This window comes from Triplophysa rosa, linkage group LG12, assembly GCF_024868665.1.
Source record: "Triplophysa rosa linkage group LG12, Trosa_1v2, whole genome shotgun sequence".
Lineage (NCBI taxonomy): Eukaryota > Metazoa > Chordata > Actinopteri > Cypriniformes > Nemacheilidae > Triplophysa > Triplophysa rosa.
The window spans coordinates 16,439,121-16,464,235 of NC_079901.1; the positions used below are offsets into that span (position 1 = coordinate 16,439,121).

The 25,115-nt window shown below is 38.4% G+C and overlaps 2 protein-coding genes across 3 annotated transcripts in view; both read right to left on the reverse strand.

Moving 5' to 3' along the window:
• necab2 (N-terminal EF-hand calcium binding protein 2) overlaps positions 1-21,414 on the reverse strand; it is a 68,787-nt gene extending 47,373 nt beyond the window's left edge. The window contains exons 1-2 of one of the 2 annotated variants that reach the window (XM_057348565.1): positions 21,030-21,414; positions 16,825-16,849 (exon numbers count right to left, since the gene is read on the reverse strand). In XM_057348565.1, the coding sequence (XP_057204548.1) occupies positions 16,825-16,849; positions 21,030-21,341 (337 nt within the window). In that variant the 5' untranslated portion in view covers positions 21,342-21,414. The remainder of the gene's footprint in view (positions 1-16,824; positions 16,850-21,029) is intronic. The other variant, XM_057348564.1, reaches the window with a different exon arrangement.
• A 1,742-nt stretch (positions 21,415-23,156) lies between these two features.
• Positions 23,157-25,115, reverse strand: part of hydin (HYDIN axonemal central pair apparatus protein) — a 53,308-nt gene continuing 51,349 nt past the window's right edge. The window contains exons 79-81 of the mRNA XM_057348685.1: positions 24,726-24,956; positions 23,947-24,171; positions 23,157-23,867 (exon numbers count right to left, since the gene is read on the reverse strand). Coding sequence (XP_057204668.1) covers positions 23,358-23,867; positions 23,947-24,171; positions 24,726-24,956 — 966 coding nt within the window. The 3' untranslated portion in view covers positions 23,157-23,357. The remainder of the gene's footprint in view (positions 23,868-23,946; positions 24,172-24,725; positions 24,957-25,115) is intronic.

Here is a 25,115-nt window from a genome sequence, read left to right on the forward strand (position 1 = left end):
ACTGTGCTTTATATACATGTAATTCTCTTCACACAGATACTGAGCTCATCGGTAGAGAGTAAGAGAAAACGGTCCGTTTACAGTCCGTCTGAAAAACAAACGATATGATTTGTTAAATGTGTGGATAAATGTAATTATATCTGCATTGTGTGTGCAAACAAAGCTTCTGCTTTTATGCATGAAGAATATTTTATGTCATTCCACAGCTCTAGACTTCATCCATCAGTTTTGTATGAAGTCTGTACTGTTTTAGACAAGAAACTAATGTGATTTAGTTGACCAATGACAAATAGCTAAAGGGCAGGGCTTGTGCTTATGAAGGCTCTTAAAGTGGAGTCGATTCCTTTAACGGTTCTCGATTCTCAACGCCTTGGAATCTATTCTTTTTGGAATCGATTCCCAGACCTACATACAACAGCACAACTTAAACAAAACTACTGAGTGCACTTTGTGAGTGTGAACAATACTGCTGCGCAATTACCTCAAAATGTCTGTGCTTACTGAAACTGCAGGTGGGCTACTGTAATGCTGCTTGATGGACATAAATGTTTTACCTTTCAAGATAATCTTTCAGTAGGACTTAAAAGTACAAAGTCTCATTTGCTCATCAGAATGTCAAACAGGCAGCTCAAATGACATTTTTTCTGTCTTGAGAAATGGATAGAGTTGTGCTCACTGGGGCTTTAGGGGTGGAAATGGACCAAGAGGTGAAGTTTGGCTAATGTGTGTATGAAGGCAGGAGTCTGCGGGGATCAGACATGGACATGGACTTTCTGCTTCCTCTGAAAGAGAAGCAATTAGTACTTTTCACACCCAACAGCCTCCGTACAGATGTCTCTTTCAATCTCCTATTTCTCTCAGCTCGTACAGCATTTCGGGGAGAACTGGGGTACATGTTGCCATGGTAACCGTAAGAACGGGAACAGACCTTTGAGATCGGAGACATCATAATCGTTCATAGGCTTGCTCTTCTTTTTCTCTTTCATTCTGTTTTTTGGTCCTTATCAATCTTTTATATGTACAGAACTCCTAAAAATATTTTTACTTCAGTGTAAATTCATATTCCCTTTGGATTTTAAAGAGATGAGGCTCTCGATATGACATACTAATATTTCGTTTGTCTCTGTAAACATATTATTTAAAGTCACCGTTTATGCCTTTGTACTATGTTTATATCACCTCAAAATGAGTGACTACAGTACAGTGTATTTCCAATCAAGATCTTTGGACAAATGTATTTATTCATTTTCAGAACATTGTATAAACAACCAGCATCTATAGGAAACAAAAGGCACCACACAGTATAAACAGAAACCATTTTTACATTGAGTATTGATAATGGATGTTGTCTGAGTGTTTCTCCAGAGATCTTTACTTTACTGTATGCATTTTGACAGATGCTTTTATCCAAAGTGACCTACAGTGCATTTAAGTATGCCTCCCTCTTATTGTTACAGCAATAAAGTCACATGATAAACTAATCTGTAAATCACACACTCCCTCTGGCCCGTCCCATAGACAGCAGTCTGACAGTAATGATGGATGAACAGTAAAAGTACCTTTCACAGGTCTGTCAGCATCCCTCCCTCTGTGACATTGATCAGTACAGAAAAGGGCCTACCTGCATGTCTCACTGTACGTCTGCCTGTCACGCCATCACTTCATTTATCTGCCTTCCAAATTCCCTGTCTCCTCGCCTGTCTTCGTAAAACATCAAGAACGTTGGCAATCTCTGGGGATTTGATTGAGCCATATGTCCGAACAGTGTGATTGTGGCATGGGAAGACCCATCAGCACATGCTAAACATTTACCCGACTCATCCTCCCACCTCCATATGTCTCCAGCTTAGTCTTGATTTGCTAACAGTGGAACTCAACTGTGCACAGCGAGCCAAATTAGAAATAGTCGTGACTGAGACGAATGTATGAAATGTTCAAGCTTGCCGAATCCTCACCAAGCTATAGAGTCTACAGGGAAGCATTTGACTGGTTTTAGCTATGAAAAAGAACAAAGCAATCTCACTGAGCAAGCTTAATTAGCTTTACATGAGGAAAACGTGGACATTTGAATTACAACAAGTAATGACGGCTTGTGTTTAAGACATTGTGTACCAACCAAGTGCGACAAGATTCCAATTTTTTCCGTTCACTACAGCGCAAAACTGCTGTTAGATTAAGACAGTTGGAAGCTATTTGATGTTTAATAGTTAAGTTTTTATAGTTTTTCCAACATAATGCCATGATAATTCATGTATATTTTACTATTTCAAAATGCGTACGATCTCTGTTTTTGCGTTAGGTTTATGTTTTTATATGAATTACTTCATATGAATTCACACGAAATGGCCACCTTGTAAAATAGTTACAAATTCCTATGAAACCAGGCTGGAATTTTGGATGTGATTTCACGTTGGGCACAGAAAAAGGAACCTAGCTATTGCCAAAACATCCCACCGTTCGGTACTTCTCGTGGTTGTGGCTAGTTTTAACAAACACTTTTACATGTGCTCAATTTAGCAAATTTTTTAATTCCAATTTTCATTGGGGTCTCTGACTTTTAATTCTCTTTCTGTATGTTTTAAGGTATGTTTAAACTCCTCAGGGCAATGAAGTTATCAGCTGGGTTAGGCTAAGTGACTAATTTTGTCTCAGATTAAGAAAAACTGAAGAGAGCACTGAACCTGAATCTGATTTAATAAGAGCGAATCCTAATCCCCATCATCAATGACAGAATCAATGAATGCTTCATCTAACAAATCTGATTCAATCACAGTTCATTCAAATGAGTCATTAACCTCCGCTGCCTGAGTGGGCATTACACATGCAAATCCTATTACTGCGACCCAGTCGGCAGAAAAGCGCATTAGCACAGAAGAGCAGTAGACCAAATCTTTATCTCACGCCTCACAAGTATCGCAGCTTTACACCGACTCAATCACCCCAACAGAGACACAGAAAACAAACTTTTCATAAAAAGGTCACTGTTTTTTGTTGTATCGGGATAAGGCCTACCTACATTATATTTACTGAACGACACAAAAAACTGGTAAACTTAAAAAATCTTGAATTGAAAATCTGAAACTAACACTTTACAATGAGGTGCTATTTGTTAACAATTAGTTAATGCATAAGCTAATACATGAACTGACATTACGTAATAAATGCTGTATTAGTATTGTGCATTGTTAGTTCATTTTAGCTAATGCATTAACTAATATTAACAAATATTAATATTAACAAATAGCACCTTATTGTAAAGTGTTACCAAATCTTCTATGTGAAAATTAGCAGTTCCTATCTGGCTGCGCAATTTCCAGAAGTCATGGCTGCAGCGGTCCATGTGAAAATTAAGTGAAGGTATCAGGTTAATGCAATAAGTGCTCTCAAGGAAGACCGCCAAGTTTAAACGATTATTCACTTTTGTTTGTGGCACTTAGAAGAAAGTAAACTGAGATCTGAGATGTCTATGAAATAACTGTTACTTCATGTACTGTAGGTCAAATGATCTTTATCATGGCAGTTTTGGGCCAGAAAAAGCTGTACTGTGGACCAGACTTAATGTATGCTGATACGCAACTTTAGAGCTTGGTAAAAATAGCATAATTTTCCATTACTACGATAAAAGGTCCCGAGTGGTAGAAACATACCTCAGAATAGTGGTTGTGCAAGTGTGTCTGCAAGTAGCATGAGCAGAAGTGTGTGAGCACGTGCGTGTGTGTGTTTGTGGTAGTGGGAACTGGGTGGGGCTTCTGTAACCACTGCACCATTCAAAGCAGTGCTATCAGTCAAGGATAAAAAATGCTGCCGGGCAGCTAATGTAAGTTCAGCCTGTTTTGTGGTCAATAAAGTCTAGGAATCCAATCTCTAATGTAATGCAGACTGCAGTATGATGAATATGTAGCTGAATGCTGCAGTTGGCTAATTTTTAGGAGAGAAGATTCACAACTTCGGTTGCCAGAAAATGAGCCAAGGGACCATATAAAAAAATTAAATAACTGCAGAAAAAATGAAGAGTGTTGCTGCTAAAATGCATTAGTTCATATGGATCTGTTAACTGCTGAATTTCAGAAAGAAGTGGTGCAATGTTTAGTCGCCCTTTTTATAGCTAGGGTAAAACTATCAATTTTGCATATGATTTTTATCATATTTTATTAAGGAATTAGCCACAAGGTTAAATGGTTTATTGCTTAAAAAAATAAAAATACGTCAATACGTCAATTCTGCTGCCAATTAATATAGTTCAATATCCTAACCGTAGACAGATTCTGGTTGCCAAGCAACAACGCAGCATTTTGCACTAATATAGAATCTGGGATCACATGCTTTATCTAAAAGAGCTTCAAATTTGGCTCGTCCAATCAGAATTTTGATGCAGAACTATCCGTTTTATAAAATGACATAAAATTGAACTCAACATGTTTAAAAAGATCTGCATTGCACCGAGATGTGTCACTGGCGATCTTCTATAGAACTCACTAATTCGATCAGGAATCAGGCCATTTGTACTTTAAAAGTGTGCACAGACCAAACCCAGACAAAAACATGCAGCATCTGAATAAAGAGTCTCTTCATATATCCTGATGGGGTTCTGTACTAAAAGCTTTCATGGAGAAAGTGGTTGAGTGATCATATTTATACTGTAATTACGTTCCTTCTGAGATCTTTCACATTCTGTAAGAGAAAAAAAAAATGTTAAAAGTTGTTTATTAAGTTAGTGCAAAGATCTTTTTACAAATACAGCTCTACTGTTACCGGGATTCTATGAAAAAGTATTTTCAGTTGCAAAAAATTTGCTCAAACTGAATAGTATCTTATGGCTACAGTAACTTTAACAGCTCCCCTACCAACATACTATTATAGTCCTGCAGTCATATTTTATAAGTATTTTATACTTGTATGTACATGTACACATTTAATTCTGTCTAGGGGAGAGGAACATAGACGTAAAGATAAGAAAAGTATTTTGGTTTATTCTAAATAGCTCTTCACACCCCACAGTCTTAGAACTGTGGCAATCAAGCAGGTCTGCCTTCATTTCCGCAGGGGATTAGAAATTTGCAATTAATTTTCTCTACTTTATGCTTCAAGGGACTACAGACAAAAATCAACTGCTTTGGGTGGGAGCATAAGAACACCTGTTTGTCTTTTATTATAAAGACATTTAACATAATTGAACACTTCTGGGTCAGGCGAATTGGGGCCTCAGAGGACCGGTGGAAGAGATGAAGACACGGGGATGTGACCCTATATTGGGTTTCCATTTGATTAAAGCCTTCAGGCATCTGAGGAAACAAGCTTAGGGAGATGATGAGGATGGCACCATGGCAACCTCAGGAGCCAAAGGCCTAATGGGATAGAGGGATGGTAGTTTGCTGTAACCATGGGAAACTGGCTGCTGGGGGTTGGGAGGGGGAAAGCATTGTATATTACAAACCACCCCTGCGGATTCCTGCTAAATGTGCTTCTAGAAAAGTGGGTTCAGGTGAACTGGGTCACTTGTTCACATTTTAGTGGCGGCAAATTGTCAAAATTAAGGTTAGCAGGGGAAAGCAGTATTGTAATGGTAACATCAAATTTCCTATCACGGTTAGCACTAGGATCCACAAATGAGATTAAGGTAGAGAAGAGTCTACAATCAGCCCCACGCACATAATCTGTATCCACAGAACTCCACAAAAACCTGTAATTACGGCTAATATGATCATCCTTTCATCTCCCAACAATGAGTACAGTATTCTATTCTATTCTGTTAAACATGAGAAAATCGCCCCAAAATCAATGAATCAAATACAAAATGCAGATTCTGACAAATATTCTTTCACATCAGTTATTCATTTATAGGTTGATTTATAGGAGAAAGTTGCAGCGCTAAATTGTGCTGTCACTGTCCTCATGCAATGCTGTGGGTTTATGAGTTGTGCCTACATTGCCAATGGTTTGGTAATCACATACTGTACTCTACAGCAACTTTGGGTAAAGATTTGCATATACCGCAGTAAATAGATCAAAGTGACAAAACTCTAAACTGCACATATTATATTAATACAACTATATGATGAGCATTTACATTTGCTGATCCGATCTGAGAGTTTTATGATCCGTTAAAGCAGTACACCAATGCACACATCAAAGATATTACATAATAATAATAATTAAGTCTATAGGTGCACATTCAGAGTTGGCTCTCACATTAGTGAGGGCGAGGAAAGGGCAGAATTTTGGATGCCAGCAAAGTACCCTCAGAATGGTCGTTATCATTACTTCCTGCATGCCACATGCACTTCTTGCCACCTGAGACCATTCCACATTTTTCATAAACCAATACGATGCTCTACTTTTGCTATATACTGCACTTTTGTAGCAGATGTTAAAACTAATGCCAAAAATATAAATGACAAATTTAAGAATATAATATATACTATTTCTGTATTTTAGAAAAGCTCAGCTCTACATGTATCCTCTTGTGAAATGCTGTTTGTAATCATAATCATGCTAGTAGATCATCAACAGATGCTTGAAATACATCTTACATTATAAAAGAAAAGCTATGATGAGTACTGATTAGAGATGATTTTCAGCTTTTACCCCTCCTTTAACACATCATCTGTCATTAAACCTTAATATCGTGAAGATTTTCCCTAAGCGGGGCAGAGAGGTCGCCCTCGATTCTAATAGCTGTGCGCTTCAGTTGTTTTGAAGTGTGTGTTTGGTTCATTGTTATGAAAGTCAGAGGTGCGGGCCCTTGTGGAGAGAGGTTTCAACGAAAAGGTCAGGTCGATGATTCAGTCCCCCATTTTACACTTTACTCGGGGGAGTCGAGTGGTCCAGAAAGCAGTTTGTGTGATACTGAAAAATAGCACCTCAAGCTCCCGGCTCAAGGAAATTATGTCCAAATGGTCTACAGGTTACTGCTGTGAACTGTGAGAGATAGTGAGAGAATTGAGTCTGGCTTGCTTGTTTGTACATGCAAATGTAAAATTGTCTGTTTTAATGGGGTCACAAGCTGCATTACTTTTGTAGTGAAAACATAATGTTGTTTAAAGGAGCTTTAGATTTCTACAGATGTGAAATTGTGTAGAGCCAGCGGTTAGCAAGTAATGGTGAACAAAATAGGGTTTCTGAAAAAACTGGGGAGGGTACAGACCACTTTGCAAGATGTAAACACTGGTCCAGAAACACTTCCGGTTTCAGTTTTTATTTATTTATTTTTGAGAAACTCACATCTATCTTCTATCTTGGCATTTGTTAGCATTCTGCATCTGTGTTACAGTTGTACAGTATGTGTGACTGTCAAGAAGAAGTACCACGGACAGCGCCCACCCCTCCACAACAGACTCAAGACATGACTGGAAGACAAAACAGTGGAAAGCAATCGAGCTGGCAGTACGTTTTAAGAAATCCTGCACCCAACTGTCACCAGTCTTATAATCACCACCAGGTCTCCATATATACTGTATCCGCAGACATCTCCAAGGATGAATTTACCCTCACCCGGGACCCGTCACAGTCACTGGAAACAACATCCAGACACCAGAAGCACAGACGATGCACAATTTGCAATGACCATGTTTCACTCTATAATAAACTAGTGCACTATAAATGTCTCTTTCTTTGAACACAATAAAACCTGTCCCCCTGCACTTCACCCAATTATAAGCTCCACGTCAAAACCTAGTGAGCTGCCATTCCTAATACATTTTTAATGTGGCTTGTCACAGTGCATTGCAAAGATTGCAATGCTGCCTTACAGTTTAACAAGATCCATTCATTGGATTTGGGAAGAGTGTAGTAATTAATGCTAAGGCTCTGATAAGCAGTTTTCACCAAGCACCCTTAATTTTGCACCGCCTATGATAGCACACAATCCCCACGGATCTCCATTTCACTCCTGCTGTTGTGTGAGTGAACTGATGATGCTGTCAGAATTCTGTCTGTGTTCTCCTGCCGGGATGCACCGTAGTGTTACAATTGGCAACTCCCCTGTGGAAGAACTGCTGAGAGTGACGGTTAACAATCTGCTCTTGCAAAACTCGTTTAGGACCAGACAATGACTTTACCCAGGTTTGAGGTAAATCTACTAGATGTATTGTATGTGACCGCTGATAACAGTTTTGTTGTCACATTGCTTTTGTGAAAAAGCACAAAAATGAGGAACTACTGTACGTTTCTTAAAGGGGAAGTTCACCCACATATAAATGTTGCCATTATTGTTTCACCCTCAAAACCTACATTGCTTCTGTGGAACACAAAAGAAGATATTTTGAGAAATGTCTCAGTGGTTTTGTGCCCTTACAATGGAAGTCAATGGGGTCCAATGTTGTTTGGTTACTAACGTTTTTCAAAATATAGTCTTTTGGGTCCTGGAGAAAAAAACAAAAGTCATACAGGGATAAATTACATTTTTGGTTGAACTATCAATTTAACTCAAAATCTAAATCTTTATTGATATAAGTTTTTTTCTGAGCTTTTCTAAAGCTCACTGTGCCCCTCTGCATTTCTAGTCCTCTAGAAACGCGATATCCTTTTGAGAATGAAAATGAAGTGAGACTTTATTATAACAGCAGGCCACTAAAAATGTTTATATAAATGTGCATAACAACCTAATAGCCTTTTTGTTTCTTATGCGGCTTTTAGCAAATGAAAAGGATATACTGCCGTAATGCTCAGTCTGAAATATCTTTAAGAGAGATGCTAGTATCAACTCTGTCAGAAAGCCAAGTTTAGCAAAAGCGTGGGCCAGCAGGTCAGTCAGGTTATCCCCTCTGAGTTTCCACTAACATCAATAAACAACGAATCTCTAATGTCTACAATCCAATCGACCGTCTGCCATAATGCCTTGGGACATCCTCTGAAGCACTAGGAAACCCTCCTGCCGGGCTACTTTCCCATCTGCAGTGCAGTCCTGCAACCACAGTGCTTTCTCTCACATCAAGAAGAGTGTTTCTTTTGATGTGGCAGTGCACGGTTGGGTAGTCTGAGAAATACTGGGAAACACTCCTGTCCTAACGTGCACAGAGAGCAGAGCCCAGAGGATTTCCTCAACTTATCACTGATAAAGACAACCCAGCGTGTGCTTACAATACTTCAAATTAAAGACTTTCAACATTTTTTTTTTTGTTCTATTTACATGTGGAAGAGTGGAAACTAATTGGACACCTTTTTAAATAAGTCCAAATTTTAGGCAAACCTAATTAGTCTGGCATTAATGCCAAAGACGGAGGGGGAGGAAAAGAGTCAGCGTGAGGTGGAGGTGGAAGGGAAAACAATTGAAGAACGGGGACAAACCCACATCTCTTAGCTGGAAGCCTGGAGTATTTTTAATTAGGCAAAGACTCCTGGGATGGAACAGTGTGATTTGAACAGACCTGCGGGTTCCAAACGCATTTCAAATACTTTAAAAAGGATTCCCTGCTGACTTCACTTAATGTTGCACATTTGCAGCTTAGCAAAGAGAAAGTTCCTCTCTAACTCTTATCAAAGGCCTTAAAGGGACAGTTCACCCCAAAATTAAAATTCTGTCATCATGTACTCCTCAAGTTGTTCCAAATCTGTATAAATGTCTTTGTTCTGTTGAACACAAAAGAAGATATTTTGAAGAATGTAGGAAAGCAAACAGTTCGCCTTCTGACTACCATTGTTATTTTTCCTACTATGGTCAATGGTGGCCAAGAACTGTTTGGTTACGTGCATTTTTCCAAATAGCTATCTTTGTGTTCTTCGGAACAAAGAAATTTATACAGATTTGGAACAACTTGAGATGAGTAAACGATGACAGAAATTTTATTTTCGGGTGAACGGTTCCTTTAAGGCCCTAGATAAAAGTCAGAGAGGAAATTGTGCAACGTTAAGCGAAGTCAGGAGGGAATTTTTATTTCACTTTAAATATTTTTTCTTGTTTAAGATACCCGTTAAAATGCGTGAAAAGTTCAAGATGATTATGAGACAGATTTTAAAACCATATAGAAATTGTGAATAAGAAATGGGTTATGCTATACTGTATAAAGTCATAGCACATGGGTGCTTTGTATGTCCCCTCCATGCTTTAATTAAACCGTCTATAACTGTTTCCTCTCATGAACTGCTTTTGACCACTGTGAAAACCCCCACAGCACAGAGCACATGGGACTGGGATATTCATTTATCTTCCAGATCCATTTTTAAGGCAGCAGCTAGTTGGCATCATGAGTGAGTTTTGCTGTTCAGGGAGCCATTTTTTAAAGCTGAGATCTCTCTAGGATGCCCAGTGAGGCTTTAATTAGTAGTGAGGGAATAGGACAGGTCTCAGATCTCAGGCCAGCTTCCATCAAAGCAGGTTCACTCTGAGGAACAGATCTGTCGCTCTCCCAGTGTTCTGTTAATGCATTCAGAAATGAGTTGAGCTGGGAAGGTGCCCGCTCTTAAAGGGACAGTTTATCCAAAAATTAAAATTCTTTCATAATTTACTCATATTGCATTCCATATCTGCATGACTTTCTTTCCTTTAAAGAAAAGATATTTTGAAAAACAAAGGCAACGAAGCATGCAGCACTGGCCCCCATTGACTTTCATTGTATGGACATAAACCCACGGAGACATTTCTCAAAATATCTTCTTTATCGCCAGATACAGTTTTTGTATGCCATGAGGTTGAATAAATGATAGATTTTCCCCTAGTTATAGACTGGGTCACAAGAGCCCAATTTTGTGACCAAAATTTCTATTACAGTATACACGTGTATACCATTTTATATATAATTTTATACACATATTTATACCATTTTATTACGTAATGATAGCATTATTGTTTAGCAAGGTGGAATTTTTTGCAGATATTTTTTTCTGATCTGACACATACCTACACTCATATTTTGAGTGTGATTCATTGGCCAAAAAAGACGATGAATTTGACTAGTAGCATCATTTTTAAATAGGCTACTTAAAAAAAAAAAAAGATATTGTGATAATATTGTGCATTCTTTTGACCACGATAATCTGATATTGTGACAGCCCTACATAAAAGGTAGAGGTGGGGAAAGTAAAAAATAGTATTTCAAATTATTACAATGTTTTAATTCATCATACTATATCAGTTTCCTTGGGCCAAGAATCAATGCTTTTGGAGGAAACAGTGACCAGCAAGTAGCTGAAGCTCACTGTGACAGTTAAGCACACTAGAATGATCTAAATAAAATGCAAACCACTTCACAATAGTGTCAAACTTGAAGGCTTTTCATGGGATAGTGAAGAATCTTGTAATACTTTGAACTTTCTTATGATCTACATTATTTGTGTAGATCTACAGTGAAGTAAAGCAGAATGATTTCATTGCTCAACAACTCAAAGTAGAAAAAGAATGAATGAGAAACTACCACAATATAACACTTTTGAAACATTTAGAGAACTGCACTATTATTGTATATAGGTTTAATATAGCACCAGCTGATTCTCACCCCCGATGCACAGCACAACCTACACCCACACAACAAAACTATAAAAAACAATTCCCCTTTTTTTCAGTGTGAGTGACAATAATTATCGTCAACATTATGAGTGAAAAAGCACTGGAGCATCAAGAGCAGTAATGAGGTCCAGGAAGGTTCTTTGTGTAAGGCAGGTAGAAGAGAGCTGACTGCAGCTTGACAGCTTTTTCCCATGGCAACACAAACCTGCATGTACGAGAGTGTTTGTCTGTACATCCTTGCGTGTTGAGGTTAATGAAGGTGATGCGTTAAGAAAAGGTGATTCTGGTGCACAATATCATTTTTTTATAATGTTTATGATATTTGGCACATGCATGCTCTCGGTTCTCTTTAGAACTCTCTCACTGAGATAAATGCCCCTCTCTGCCAAAGCCAGCAGAGGTGTGCAATTTTTGGTTTAGCAGAAAGTCAAAAATGCCATCGCCGTGGCTAAATAATAAATATCCCTGGGCATTGTAGGGCACAGAAAACAAGGACAGGCAGTGCAGAGAGCACTTGAACAGTGTATTTATGCTCTTCTGGACAAAAGCATGTGCGATTCTGTTGAGCACGGTTGTCACCCACACAGATGAATTTAACTCTCTTTACTGTCTCTTGACATTCTACAAGAGTGACGTTTTCTACTGAGGTAAATGTAATTAAATGAACACAGTGTGTTTTAAAATTAAGTGGTAAAGTATTAAATCCAAGCAAAACTCAACTTTGGAAAGGAAATAAAATTGCCTTTATAAAGAACAGTTTATAAATGAATAGTTATTCATGCAATGGATCTGAAAATGCCTACTTTCCTACTTTATTTTATGTTAAAATCAAGGTGAGTAGTATACTGTATGCCAAGGGTATGTGCGAATCCTTAGTATTCAGACAGGCACAAAATACCCAGATGGTTTACTGATTCTGGCAATTTTCTCAAGTATACATTGAATGGATACTTGTCTATCCCATGAGACTATGGTTTATTAAATCGTGAGTACGAAAGTCTGACCCTCGCTGATGTTTGTGATGTTATAAGGTACATTGAGAGCCTCTTTCATCTCCTATCGAGTAAACGGATGCATTACTGAATAAACTACTGTAAATAAAGTTCGAGAACTACAGCAGTGCCTGTTCTGCTCGTCCACACAAATAAGCAAAGCATGGTGAAACATCAAAGAGAATCCAGTAATGAGCTTCTATTGATCCAAAAAGTAAACACAACATGTGTTGATGTTCCTGCGTGGTGGCGATAGCTTCAGAACCGGCCCCTGGAGGATACAGGCATATGTGGTGTCAAAAAGACCCCTTATTAATGATGGTATGCAGGTTTTGTGTGCATTACAAAAAAAATTATATTTAGAATAAAGATAAATCCACAGGAATATCTAGAAGAGTATTGGCACAAAGAATGAATCGGAGATATGATTTACCCATCATGCTATTTTTTACACAGCTTCAATGATTCATAAGGTCTGAAGCAGGGAAGCCTTTCTGTCATGCTGTGAAGTAGCTGTCAAATTTGTCATCAGTGAGCACACACACATAAACACTCATTTACTGTCAGTGAGAACTGGTAATTCTGAAGGGGTGGAGGTATAGAGATGAGAGAAATACATACAAGTCCAAATCAGGAATTATCTCTTCTATACTTATCTAAGGCTAACGGGTGCCTGCAAATATATTTATTTCAATAACCATGCACAAAGAGGTTACCATTTTGTAATGAACATTATGATTTTTATAGAAATTAGTTTCTATAGGTTTTGTAATAGCGTTGAGTAGGGTCAGAGTTTTAAAGCTCAAAATAGTGCACCCACCCATCATAAAAGTAATCCATATGACTCCAGTGGGTTTATAATTATCTTCTGAAGTGAAACGATACGTTTGTGAGAGAAAACAATCATATTTTAAGCCTATTTATAGATCAATATATAACACATAAATGTAAAAAGACAATATGGACAGCCTAATAAGGTAAGTTCAAATATGGCAAAAACGTTAAATTTCATTAGTTCTCGTATTATGGGACTAATCGTATGATGACAAGTACTTAAAACCTTGTCTCTATATTTTGTGACATCTTTATTAGTCATCCTTTATGTTCGTCACTGGGTTTTACAAATGCCTAACCAATAAAAAAGTGCAACATAGTATTCAATCATTTAAAAAGTATACAGTGTTTTTCCAATTCCAGAAAAACAGCACATTTGGACATCCATAGATTGATTTCACGCCGCCGCCACGTTGAAATCGAAAGCGAGGCAGAGGTAGGAAGAAAACCGGAAGGAAAGATAGACTGCAATGGTTTGGACAACCAACCTGGAGTTATTAAAACGATTTATGATCTTAAATGTGACAATATACGCATAGGATGCATGTCACACGAGAGGTTTTTACTTGACCACTTAAGCCGTACCATCACATATTAGTGAGTGTGTAAACTGCCGTAAGCGAGTTTCATTCGCGCGCACACACAGCCAATCTAACGTTGTTTTAAAACGCATCATTTGTTTTTTTTCATGTCAAAGACACCCGATGGTTGTCCAAACCACTGCAGTCTATCTGTCCTTCTGGTTTTCTTCCCACCTCTGCCTCGTTTTTCGATTTCTATATGGAATACAGGTCTAAGGAAAAGTTTTAGGAAAGATTATTTAACCCTTTCATGCAAGAATTCATGACAATTAGGATTTTTTTGCTTTTTGGAAATACAAAACTATATTTGAAATTTTTAAACATTTTTCAAAGAGATTTTCAAATATACACTTGAGCGGTGGTATGATCTGACGGTTTGGTCAGCTGAAGAAAGGAAGTCATACACCTACGATGGCATGAAGGGTGAGATTATAAAATTATTTTTCATTCCCTAGTTTTAATTATACGTAATCGTCTTTTCGTCTGGACTAGTTCATTTTAAATAGATTTTAAATAGTCCTGCATTTATAGAGACAAAATATTCCAGTCCTGCAAATAATATGTGATTGCTGAAGCTGCATGCATGACAACTATAAAACAATTAGCCCCATGCTGTCAGAAACAGTTTGAGAAGGAATCTGTCACATTACGCTGCAGGAGCAACTTCCCAAAAGCAGTTCATGTGAACGAACCACAAACTGTACATATATATACAATACATAGAGCTTCATAGAGACAAGCAACACAAACACCCTCAAACTGCCTCTCTCTCTCATTTTCTGCTACTTCTTACAACGCCACATGAGAATCCGTCTCTCCCTGCCCCGTGAGATCTTTTGAATGTGAGAAATGCTGAACACTGTGGACAGAATTGAAAACAGCTACTAGAGGGCTATTAAATTTCCATTATCGCTCACTTGTCTGTCATTACAGGTACTTTTCTCTCTCCCTTAAAAGCTGTGATATATTTAGTAGGGCGAGCTACAGATGCAGATCAGGTGACGGGTCACGCAGGTCTCCGACACGCCGCTCCCGTGTCAACAGCCCAGGCAGATTTACGCTCCCTGCCCAATCAAAAATCCTGAGGCAGTCTGGCAGACCGAGCCTGCGTGAAAGCTCTTAGGCCAAAAGAGCATGTCATTTCCTCTGGAGAACAGACACTAATGATTCTCTCAGCCCACTCCGAACGCATGATGTAACCAATCACTCCTGCGGTAAAAGCCGCGCAGCAGACCAGTGCTGTTTGCTCTCAGTGTGATGGTTTTATTCTGGAGGAGAAATGGATCTATAGCATGTATTCAATGCATCCTGGCCTCTTTGAAAAAAGAAAGACGAATTATGTTTCATTTCACTTCTGTGAGTTAAGCTCTAAAAGCTGGAGGCAAATAAAATTGCTGTGCTTTGTTAGAGAGATGTGTGTTTTGAAGCCAAAATGTTGCAAAATATGACACCCAATTCCCCGTGGTGCCGTGTCGGCCTTGCTTTCTGTCGGTTGCATCCGCTCTCTCTCTCTCTCTCTCTCTCTCTCTCATTAATGTTATCACCATGCTGTTCTCAGGGGAGTGGTTTAAAAATAACACAAATTGCGCTAGCACCACACATCAAATAGCAACTATTGCTTTTAACAAGATGGTTTGTTGAAGTTTTCTCTTCGCTATTTGTATAGACTTCTTTTAAGCCCAGGTGCGTGCACTAGTTTCAATTTCTCCTTTTAAAAAAGAAAACTGAAAACAAAGTTTTCTGCCAAATGTTTCATCTCAGTTCGAAGGTTGATGCAAAAGATTGGAAAAATTGGATTAGAGCAGATCTGTGTCCAATAATCATGGCCGAGAGCTCAAGACTAACAGGCGACCAAGAAACAAAAATTGTATTACGATACAAATGGATGATATGTAATATTGTACCTTCTCGTGCATTGATTTTTGCATGTCAACTTATGCAACAAAGCCTCTCTCTAAAATATCAATTGCCCTACAGATACACATAATATGAATATGGATGAAGAGACTCATCTGCATAATGAGGCTAATCTAAAATCAATTAGCAAATGCATTTGCGTTGCCAGTTAAATAGCATTGTTATAAGTATAAACCAACAAATTTCCATGATGTGTCCTGAAATATTCCTTGCTCTCTTTTTAACTATCAGTATGCAAGGACAAAGATAGTCAAGATGTTTAATGCCATTTGAAACTATAATGGTACAAAGTAAAGTTTTAATGTTAAATTATTGGGCTGCAGATGTTTATTTAGTTGCTATTCTTGTTCTTGTAAAAACAATTCTAAAACAAACATTAATTAAATGCCTGTGTATCTTACAACAGTTCCTTTCACACATGCAGCTGCTGTAGATAAATTGCATTAAAAATCGAATTGTTAAAATGCAACAAAAAGGAAACCGCTTGGTGTTTTTTGTCCATAAAATGTCAGTCTTGCCATGAATGCCTTGAATCCTGAGATGTCACCTGTGCCAGAAAAGCTTCTATTTTATATTTTATTTTTACCTTGTCCATAATGCTCTGTGTTCTTATATTCAGTATGTAAATGCTTTTTATTGTCCAAAAGCACATACTGACAAGACCAAATATCGGTGTGTTCCAACCTAAAATGTGCTCATCCTATTAATCTTACAGCTTTGTTCACAAAAGCATCAAAACAGAAACCGTCTGATACTAGACATTTGGTAGCACTGATTTGCTTGTTTTTTGACAATGGGTTCTGTTCTCACATGTCCGCTGAATGGAAAATTAGATTTACCATTACATTCTTAGAGAGTGCTGCATGTGTGAAATTTTACATCCCAAAACAACAAATGCTAGTGAACAACAATAGTGGTCTTTCTAAAAGGGTGAGTGGAAAAGGAAAATTAAACAAGAATAAAAATCATGCAAAGACCAGGAATGATGAGAAAGTAGGGTCGATTTTGATTTCACAGAACAGAATCAAATTTTTAAACAAAAAAGCTGTTTCACACTTACCATCCTTATCAGCTCTCCGGAAAATCTGAAAAGACACACGCACGCACGCACACACACACACACAGAAATACAATCTATTAATATCAATTATTAATCACATTCTCTTTTAAATTCTCCTCTCGTACACTTTAAGACTTCAACCCATATAAATAAATGTAAACTACCATGCAATTTTTTTTTTAATCCTAAACCCTAACCATGCTTCAATTCCCTAATTTATTACTAAACCCCTAAAGGAAAAAGGCTCCACACTTATACCTTGTATAAAAGTTCCATTATAAATAACTTCATCACATACGATATTAACCAATACCAGAAATATTTTTTAGACATAATATAAACTGGAAAAAATTGAATAAAAGTAATTAAAACGATTTTTCTCTCTATGGTTCAATGTCAACCATCAGTCACTTAAACTCACTCGGAAAGCTTTTAAAGAAGGGGGTGGTTCTATAGATAGACTGACTGCAAAGCAATGGCCTGACACGTGAAACATGTAAGTGATTATTCCTTACATTGATTATAGAGGGCCACCAGCACAAATGACAGTGCACTATTTAAGTTTCTGTTCATTGCAGTTTGTTAGTTGCCGATCAATTTGGGTCCGTTTGTAGGAAATTAAGTGAGGTAGGCCTACTTACATCTGTAAGAGCAAGAATACACTGACCAATCAGATGTGAAATGGAGCACTTAAGACTCTCTGGTAATACAGGAAAATCCTCACTGCAGTCAATAGAATGTGCTGGAAAGCATTCGTCACTATGGGCCAATTTACATCAGTCAATCTATTACCCTTCCACATTTGCTGATAACAATGACTAATAAATAAATACAACGTGAAGTGCAGTTGTTGCACCGTGGTTAATTCTTGTTAAATGGACTGACTGCAAATGCAAGCATTCACGTGGATGGTAATGCTTTGAATGTGCATGTTTGTGTCTTTGTTGGAGCGTGTGGCGAACATTACATAATCAAAACACTTATTAACAATTCATTTGATCCGCTACAAAAGAGTGATCAGCATCTGCTGACAGTCTAAAGAGGTTCTCACTTGGATGTAGCAGACGTTTCATTCAATTCTGAGAACTAACTGCATTTCAGCTGTCAGGATACTTCACCATCACAGAACAAACACAAAAGCCACACCAGAGGGATAAATGGACATAGGGCAACCACTGAAACAGCTAGAGGACCAATAACTGTCTTTTTATTTTGGACACATTTTTCGCTACAGTACCACCAAAAGGAGCAAAATAAATGTGGAAACAGCAGCATATCTTGATTTGACAAAGCATTTGAATAAACCATTGATATTTAATGTTGAAAGCTATTTTTACAATTGAAAGCCAAACGGTTTGCAGCATTAACTGTCAGGATCATGCTTTGATCAAAGAGCAATATTACTATAGCAGTGGCATAATATGCCAGAGGGTCTAAATATTAAAGTGAAAAGTTGTCAATTCAGTTTGCATTAATACAGTTGGATATTATTAGTCTTTCCTAAATAGCGTTTGGCACAAATCCAATATTTTTCTCGTACTGTATAGAAAACTTATGTTGGAATACAGTTAAAATAAAGATAGAAAGTAACTTTTGAGACCATGGGGTAATATCATGGAACCTTTCTGCAACACGCTAAGAAATGTTACCATGGTCAACCCTGTTATTCAATGTTATTGTAGGATAATTAAATACAAATATATTTGATTTAATTTAATACTAGAATTAAATTATTCTTCCAAAAACTGTAAACAAACATTAGGTTTTAAATTGAGATTCATTTAAGCCAAATGTGAAACCCTGTTACCATTATACACCCTTTTTTTATTGCAAGAATAAGTAAATCTGAAATTGCAACATCATATTTTAAAAAGAAAAACCTGTGAGCCTGACTGCCATCAATTTGTGAATATACTGCACCTCCATAAAAGAACATTTTTGTATCCAATTTGTGGTACAATTCCACCTCGCTGAGGTGTTCAAGACTAAAGGGGGCACAATAAAGGAACAAGCTTGTGTTAAATACCATTGTAAGTTCTGACAACATAAAGTCATCTAATGTAGGTGACCCAGTTTGTTTCCACAGGTGATAGATCTCTGTATGTCTTGAAATGAGGACAGCTACCAAAAATCTAAAGGTCTAATATGAACTACAAATCTAATAAATGGGAATCGACCATAAATAACACGGTTTTCAGAAAAAATATAATTATTATATTCATAGCTAATTATATCACTTAACTAAAATGTACAAACAATGACTGAACAACAAGGGGGGAGAAAATGAACATGAATAACTGCAGAACTGAATTAAAATCAAGCACAGCCAAAGAATACCTCATGCAGCACTGAGATTTTTCTTCTTTATACCGGACTAATAATAAAGAAGCAAAATAAAATGAAGATACACAAGTCTACATACTGTAGCAAAGTAAAACTAGAGTTCATGCAAAAGATTGATATGTTCAGCAGGCACCACTCTGTGAACTCATATTTAGCCTTGCTCGGTCAATTTAATTGATTCTCTATGGTTGGCTCAAATCCAATTCACTGCACAAATGCCAAAAATATTTGTATTTTAAAGTTCAAGTCAATAGTGTGATGAAGTCTTTAGTAAATGTCATGTGCAGTCACCAGCTAACCACTTATAACAAAAAAGCATCTCTCTGTTCTCACACATGTCCAGTAATTAACATTTACATGTTTTTCAAGGATAATTAAACCCTGCAATTTACAAATAGGCCTAGTACACACTCGGTTATAAACATTGCACAAATATCTTCCAGATTCAGTTAATTAGACCTTGGTAAAGTTTTGGACATGATGATGTAAGAGATTGTCTGAAAGAGCCTCATTTATGACAGCTTGTTAATGCTCCTCTTAGTTTGTGCTGTCAGGTTTGGGGAAACCAGGCAGAGAGAATTTGACATCGACACACCCGGTGAATCCATGCTTGAGACGTAGCCAGCAAATCGAAGGCGTTCTGAGACAAGTCTTCATAAGACTGAAAATTTGAAGAAAATTGTGGCGGGAGGCTATACGTGACTGTTAAGCAATGCAGTCTTGAGCTTCAGTCGAGCGAAGGCTGATCCTAGAACAGGCATGCTAGTGAACGCGTAATTTGGTAGAGATAGACTGAGTTAAGTAATGGAATTCTCTCAGAAAGCACAGAGAGAAATCAATTCCTGTACAAGCACCTGTGCTCCATTCCAAGTCTCCACGAGAGCCGGTATACACACACTCACTATCCATAAAGATCAATTAACAACACCACCTCATTATCTACACCTCTTTTTTCTTATTCACCATCAGATAGGTACAATTGTGCCTCCATTCTTTTTTTTGTTGATATTTTTAATTAGCCTTTTTTGGCTACCTGATACTTTATCTATAGGCCTGGAAGTGATCTAGTTTTCTTATCGCTTTCTTACTTATATCCCTAAAAGCAACGTCGAAATCTCAAGAGATACAATCATCTGACAGACGTAGTTATCCAGCACCGATTAACAATACTGAGGCAATAGTTTGACCTACTAAACCAATACTGTTGAGATCTCCGCACAGCAGCCAACCGCACAGCATAACTGGAAAGCGCAATTAATTATTTAGATTTGGGTACGCGCTGAGGTCCACCAATAAAATCAGAGTAGAAACCGTTTTATAACCTCGGGATGTTGAGTGGTACCGCGGGATGCACCAACTGAACCATTTCGTGCTTTTACTGTAGATTTCCTAGATATCCTATTCACATCGTTTTACGAGTAGATAAAGTCGGGCGGCTGCGCAAATAAATCCGCTGCGCGCACACTGAAGGCGCATTTGGATGAACAGCATTTGGATACAGAGATGATCGCGCGTACACGCGCTGTGTAAATGCAAAGTTCCGTAAGCTTTCGGTTAACTTATCGTAAACACATATTGGATATCTCTTAAACAATACGACTACAATTAGGTGTCAACTCCGTATGCTTCGTAAAATGGGTGGACTGCATTAGCTATAAAAGTTAAATAGGTTGATGAAAAAAATATAACGTGCTTTTATTCTGCCTGTACAGTTATTCCTTAAATTATTACAATTGGTTGACGAGTTGTCATTCGTCAAATTGCTCTAGTCATAAACGCAACTGAACTTAAACAAAGTAAAACCCGCGCACGCTTTTCATTTGTGGTGGGACACAAGAAAAAAAACACTGTTAAACACCTACATCCAAAATGACAGAGATGCCTTTCCGTGGCTCCGGTGCGAAGAACTGCTCCTGAGCCACCGCCGCCTCCTCCTTCACATATTCCCGTGTTGAGATGCTCTTGTTGTCGCTCATCTTGGTGACTATCCAGCGGACGAGCCCGTCTATTCCACCGGGCTGTGCGCCGCTGTTTCCGGACTGTGCAGCCGTCTCGCTGTCCTGAGCCCCGGGGTTGGGCTGCTCTTTGCTGTCCTGTGACCGGAGTTTGGCTTGTTCTTTGTGGAGCAGTTTGTGGACGCCGTCCCTGCAGTAGCGCGCTGCTTGTTCACACATCCTTTTGCCGCGGAGCGTTCATGCTGCGCGCTATGGGGGCGACCCCTCCCTCCTCTGTGACATCATACATCTCAAATATCGCCCCTCCTGTCATACACATAACTGGAGCAGTTTAATAAGTGTCATTCATTTTGACTAGTCGCAGAGTAATGAAGGAAAAACAGCAGTTGCGCTTTAGGGAGAGAGCCTTAACTTTTTCAAGATGCAGTCTATTTTTGGATTTGACCTATTTAAATTTGCTCTTAGTTGAAGATTTTCAATCCTACAGGGAAAGTCATTCAATTCTGGAAAAATTCAGTAGACACCATGACATATATTGTAATGGTTATAATGGGAATCAATTGGTTTAAATGGAAACTGTGTGGGTGAGTCTCTACTGGCAATGTGTTGGTGGTTATCTGGCAAATGGGAACAGCAACCATTAAACCCTACTGGAATAAGGCCCAAAATACATTATACACAGTACAACAGCTAATGGTTTATAATCATATTTGTAATGAAAACCATTAAATGTATTGCTTTTTTTCAGCAGGGTTATAAGGTCAGCAGTTGTAAACATTCTGCTCATCTAAGATGGCTTACCCAAACTTTCTTGGCATCAAAATACACCATTTGAAAAAAAAAGGTCTCTCACTGCTCCAACCACTGCCGTGTAAAGTTCAATGTTCTGCTGCACAGTTAATGAAGCAAATAAAAATCAACCAATCAAATTGGTTTAATAAAGTCACCTCCCCCACAGAAATGTTGTGCGATTTGTTAAAAAACAAGGACAGCTGCTTAACAATTTTGGGGCGGGTTCCCCTGCCCGGGTTCCCCTGCCCTTAGAAAATCCCTCATTACATCTCTATAACGGTCTAAAATGACCTTTGTGACTTGAAAGACTGTTGAAAGACTCCCCGGACCTGCCCTTTACGAGGGGTGATTAAGTCATTCTATCTAAAAGGGTCTTTATTTAATTGGCACAAAGAACAACCCCCTCCTACAGTTCGCGTTCCTATAGCGAGGCATTTAGCCAAACAGAAAAAAGCCATTGGATGCATCTCTTTAATGTAGGGCGACTCACAGCAACCTGTTACTCCCCTTTCCCCACAGAGGGAGCTCGGATAATTACAACAAGTGGTAATCCCTTGTCTTTGGAGGCGCTCAGATCAACACCCCTTGCAGCCAATTGGTACGTTGCAGTGACAGTTCTCTCATTTCCACACATAAACAAACTCAGTGGTACATCATGGCACGCCAAGAAAGCTGAATGGCTATTTTGGTTAATGTGGCTGAGGTTTATCAGCCCAAGACACATTGGGAGTGGGCTCCATTAAACAATAAAAGCCAATGTGGTCAGGCGCACTGGAAGGTTGGTTTTGAAATATCCTGAGCTATAGCATTAACAGCAGATTTTTATTAAGGTCCCTTCACATAGCGAAAATGTCAAATCTATCCCCCAAATTTAGACACTGCACTAATACACTTGGTTTGAGATTAGGATACAGCAAGAGGACTGAGATCATACACATCTTTACGCAACACAGTTTGAAACACACACACACACACACACGCACACACACAAGAGGAATCACACACACAAGAGGAATATCCTTAATGATGTAGGAGCAGTAAGTGCACCTCCTAGTGGAACTAAACGGAGTAACCCAGGAGTCAGAAACTTAAACTTGTATTTGACTTTTTTTTTCAAGGTTATAAATACCACAGTTTAAAGAGAAATGTTTATTAAAATCTTTAGATTTTATGTTTCACAATAAACTAGTCTTAACAATAGTTCTTTACAATAAATGAATATTGTATTATGAAACACAGTAGCATGTTTTTTGAAAGGCCGACAATAAATACGCAAAAATATCTGTAAATAAGCTAAAATGAAAAAAAGACCTGAAGTGCTAGAAAATCAACTTCCGAAGTCATTGCATGAAAAAATATTTAAAGCTGCAAATATTTTAAGCATGATCAAGAAGCCTTTAAACCAGAGAACAGCAGGCTTCTCCTTCCATCTCTTGCTGCTGGTTAGGATGTTTTTTTCTCTGAAGCCAGCTCTGGACTGTTACCTTTCAGGTAATAAACCCAGAAGATACCCTGTCCATGGGCTTCTATCCGTGGGCAGGAAATTGTCATCTTTCCGTGACACGGGCCCCTGGAGCCCACGGGAGGACCCTCAAATATAACCTGTATGTTCTGGGTCTTCTGGGGTGAAATAGTCTCTGTACCCTTGATAGTGAAGACAGGGTTGTCCACGTGGAAGGAAAAGGTCGTGGCCTGTTGAAAGACATTCTTAAAGGCTATAGAAACACTTGAGCCTGAGCTGATGTTGAGGGGACCCTGAGCTTTGGGTGGGGTGCAGGTGCCATACAGAGGGAAGACATACTTTCCTCCTAACTCTGAGGAGATGGTGAGCAGGCTGTGGATTTCTCCCAGGTGGCAAGGTTCAAAATGGACAGTCACACTGACGTCCGTGCCTGCTTGGTTCCCTGGTGCCGTTTTAATGGACTTTTCCACAATAAAGTTGGGGCTGTCCGCCTGATCCGAAATAGAATTTGTGCGTTACAATCTATGATAAACTGCAACAGTTAACATGCTATAAAGCAACAGCTCCTACCTTGCAAATGTATTCGGTCTTGACACGAGAGTAGTTGGTGAATTTTGCTGTGATGCTGTGTCTGCTGCCGAGGGGCGCTTTGAAATAGAGGGGCTTCTCGGGGGGTGCAGGCAGCGCCTTTAACTGAAGCTCATAAAAGAAGTGGCCGAGTTCAGCAGCATATAACACCAGGCGAGCTTTGGTCTCTCCCTCACACAGAGGCTGGTATTCAAATGTCAGTGTTCCCTAAACAACAAAGTATAATAAGGTAATATTGTAATATAAATTAGGGCTGTTAAACGATTGATCGCGATTAACTGCATCCAGGATCAAAGTTTGTGTTTACATAATATATGTCTGTGTACTGTGCATATTCATTTTGTATTTATAAACACATACACATACATGTATACAATAAGGAAATATTTACATGTATTTATTTATATTAACCAATAATTTAAATGACATATACATGTAAATGTTGATTCATTTTATATTAAATATTTTTCTTAAATATATGCATATGCATGTATATGTTTTTATACATACACAATTAATATGCACAGTACACAGACATATATTATGTAAACACAAACTTTTATTCTGAATGCGATTAATCGTGATTAATCGTTTGACAGCCCTAACTGAAGAAGTACGAGTGATTTTTTCCTTTGTGGGACGGCACCACAAGACGTTGTTCGATTACAGAGCGCAGGTATCAATGATCTACTTAGTTACCGCATATGTGTTTATTACTGTACATATACTGTACATGAGAGAAGCTCTACACAGTACAGTACCTTATACTGGGAAGGCACGAAGAACTGTGGAGGCACATTAATATCTGCATTCTGGCACTCTGCAGAGAAGTACAGGTCCACGAGAAGAGGGTTCTCCACCTCCACGGATCCCGATGCCATCTGTCTCACCCGGGTTACCATTTCTATAGTGCCGATCACACCTGGGGGCGTTGCTTTGTAGTTGAGATTGTAGAACAGATATTCACCTGTTGCTTCATTCTTGAACGTCACCTACAATAAATATGCATTGCATGTGATGTTGTATGACCATAAATGTGACCCTGGATCACAAAACCAGTCTTAAGTAGCACGGGAACATTTTTAGAAAAAGACAGAAATACATTGTATGGGTCAAAATTATCGATTTTTCTTTTATGCCAAAAATCATTA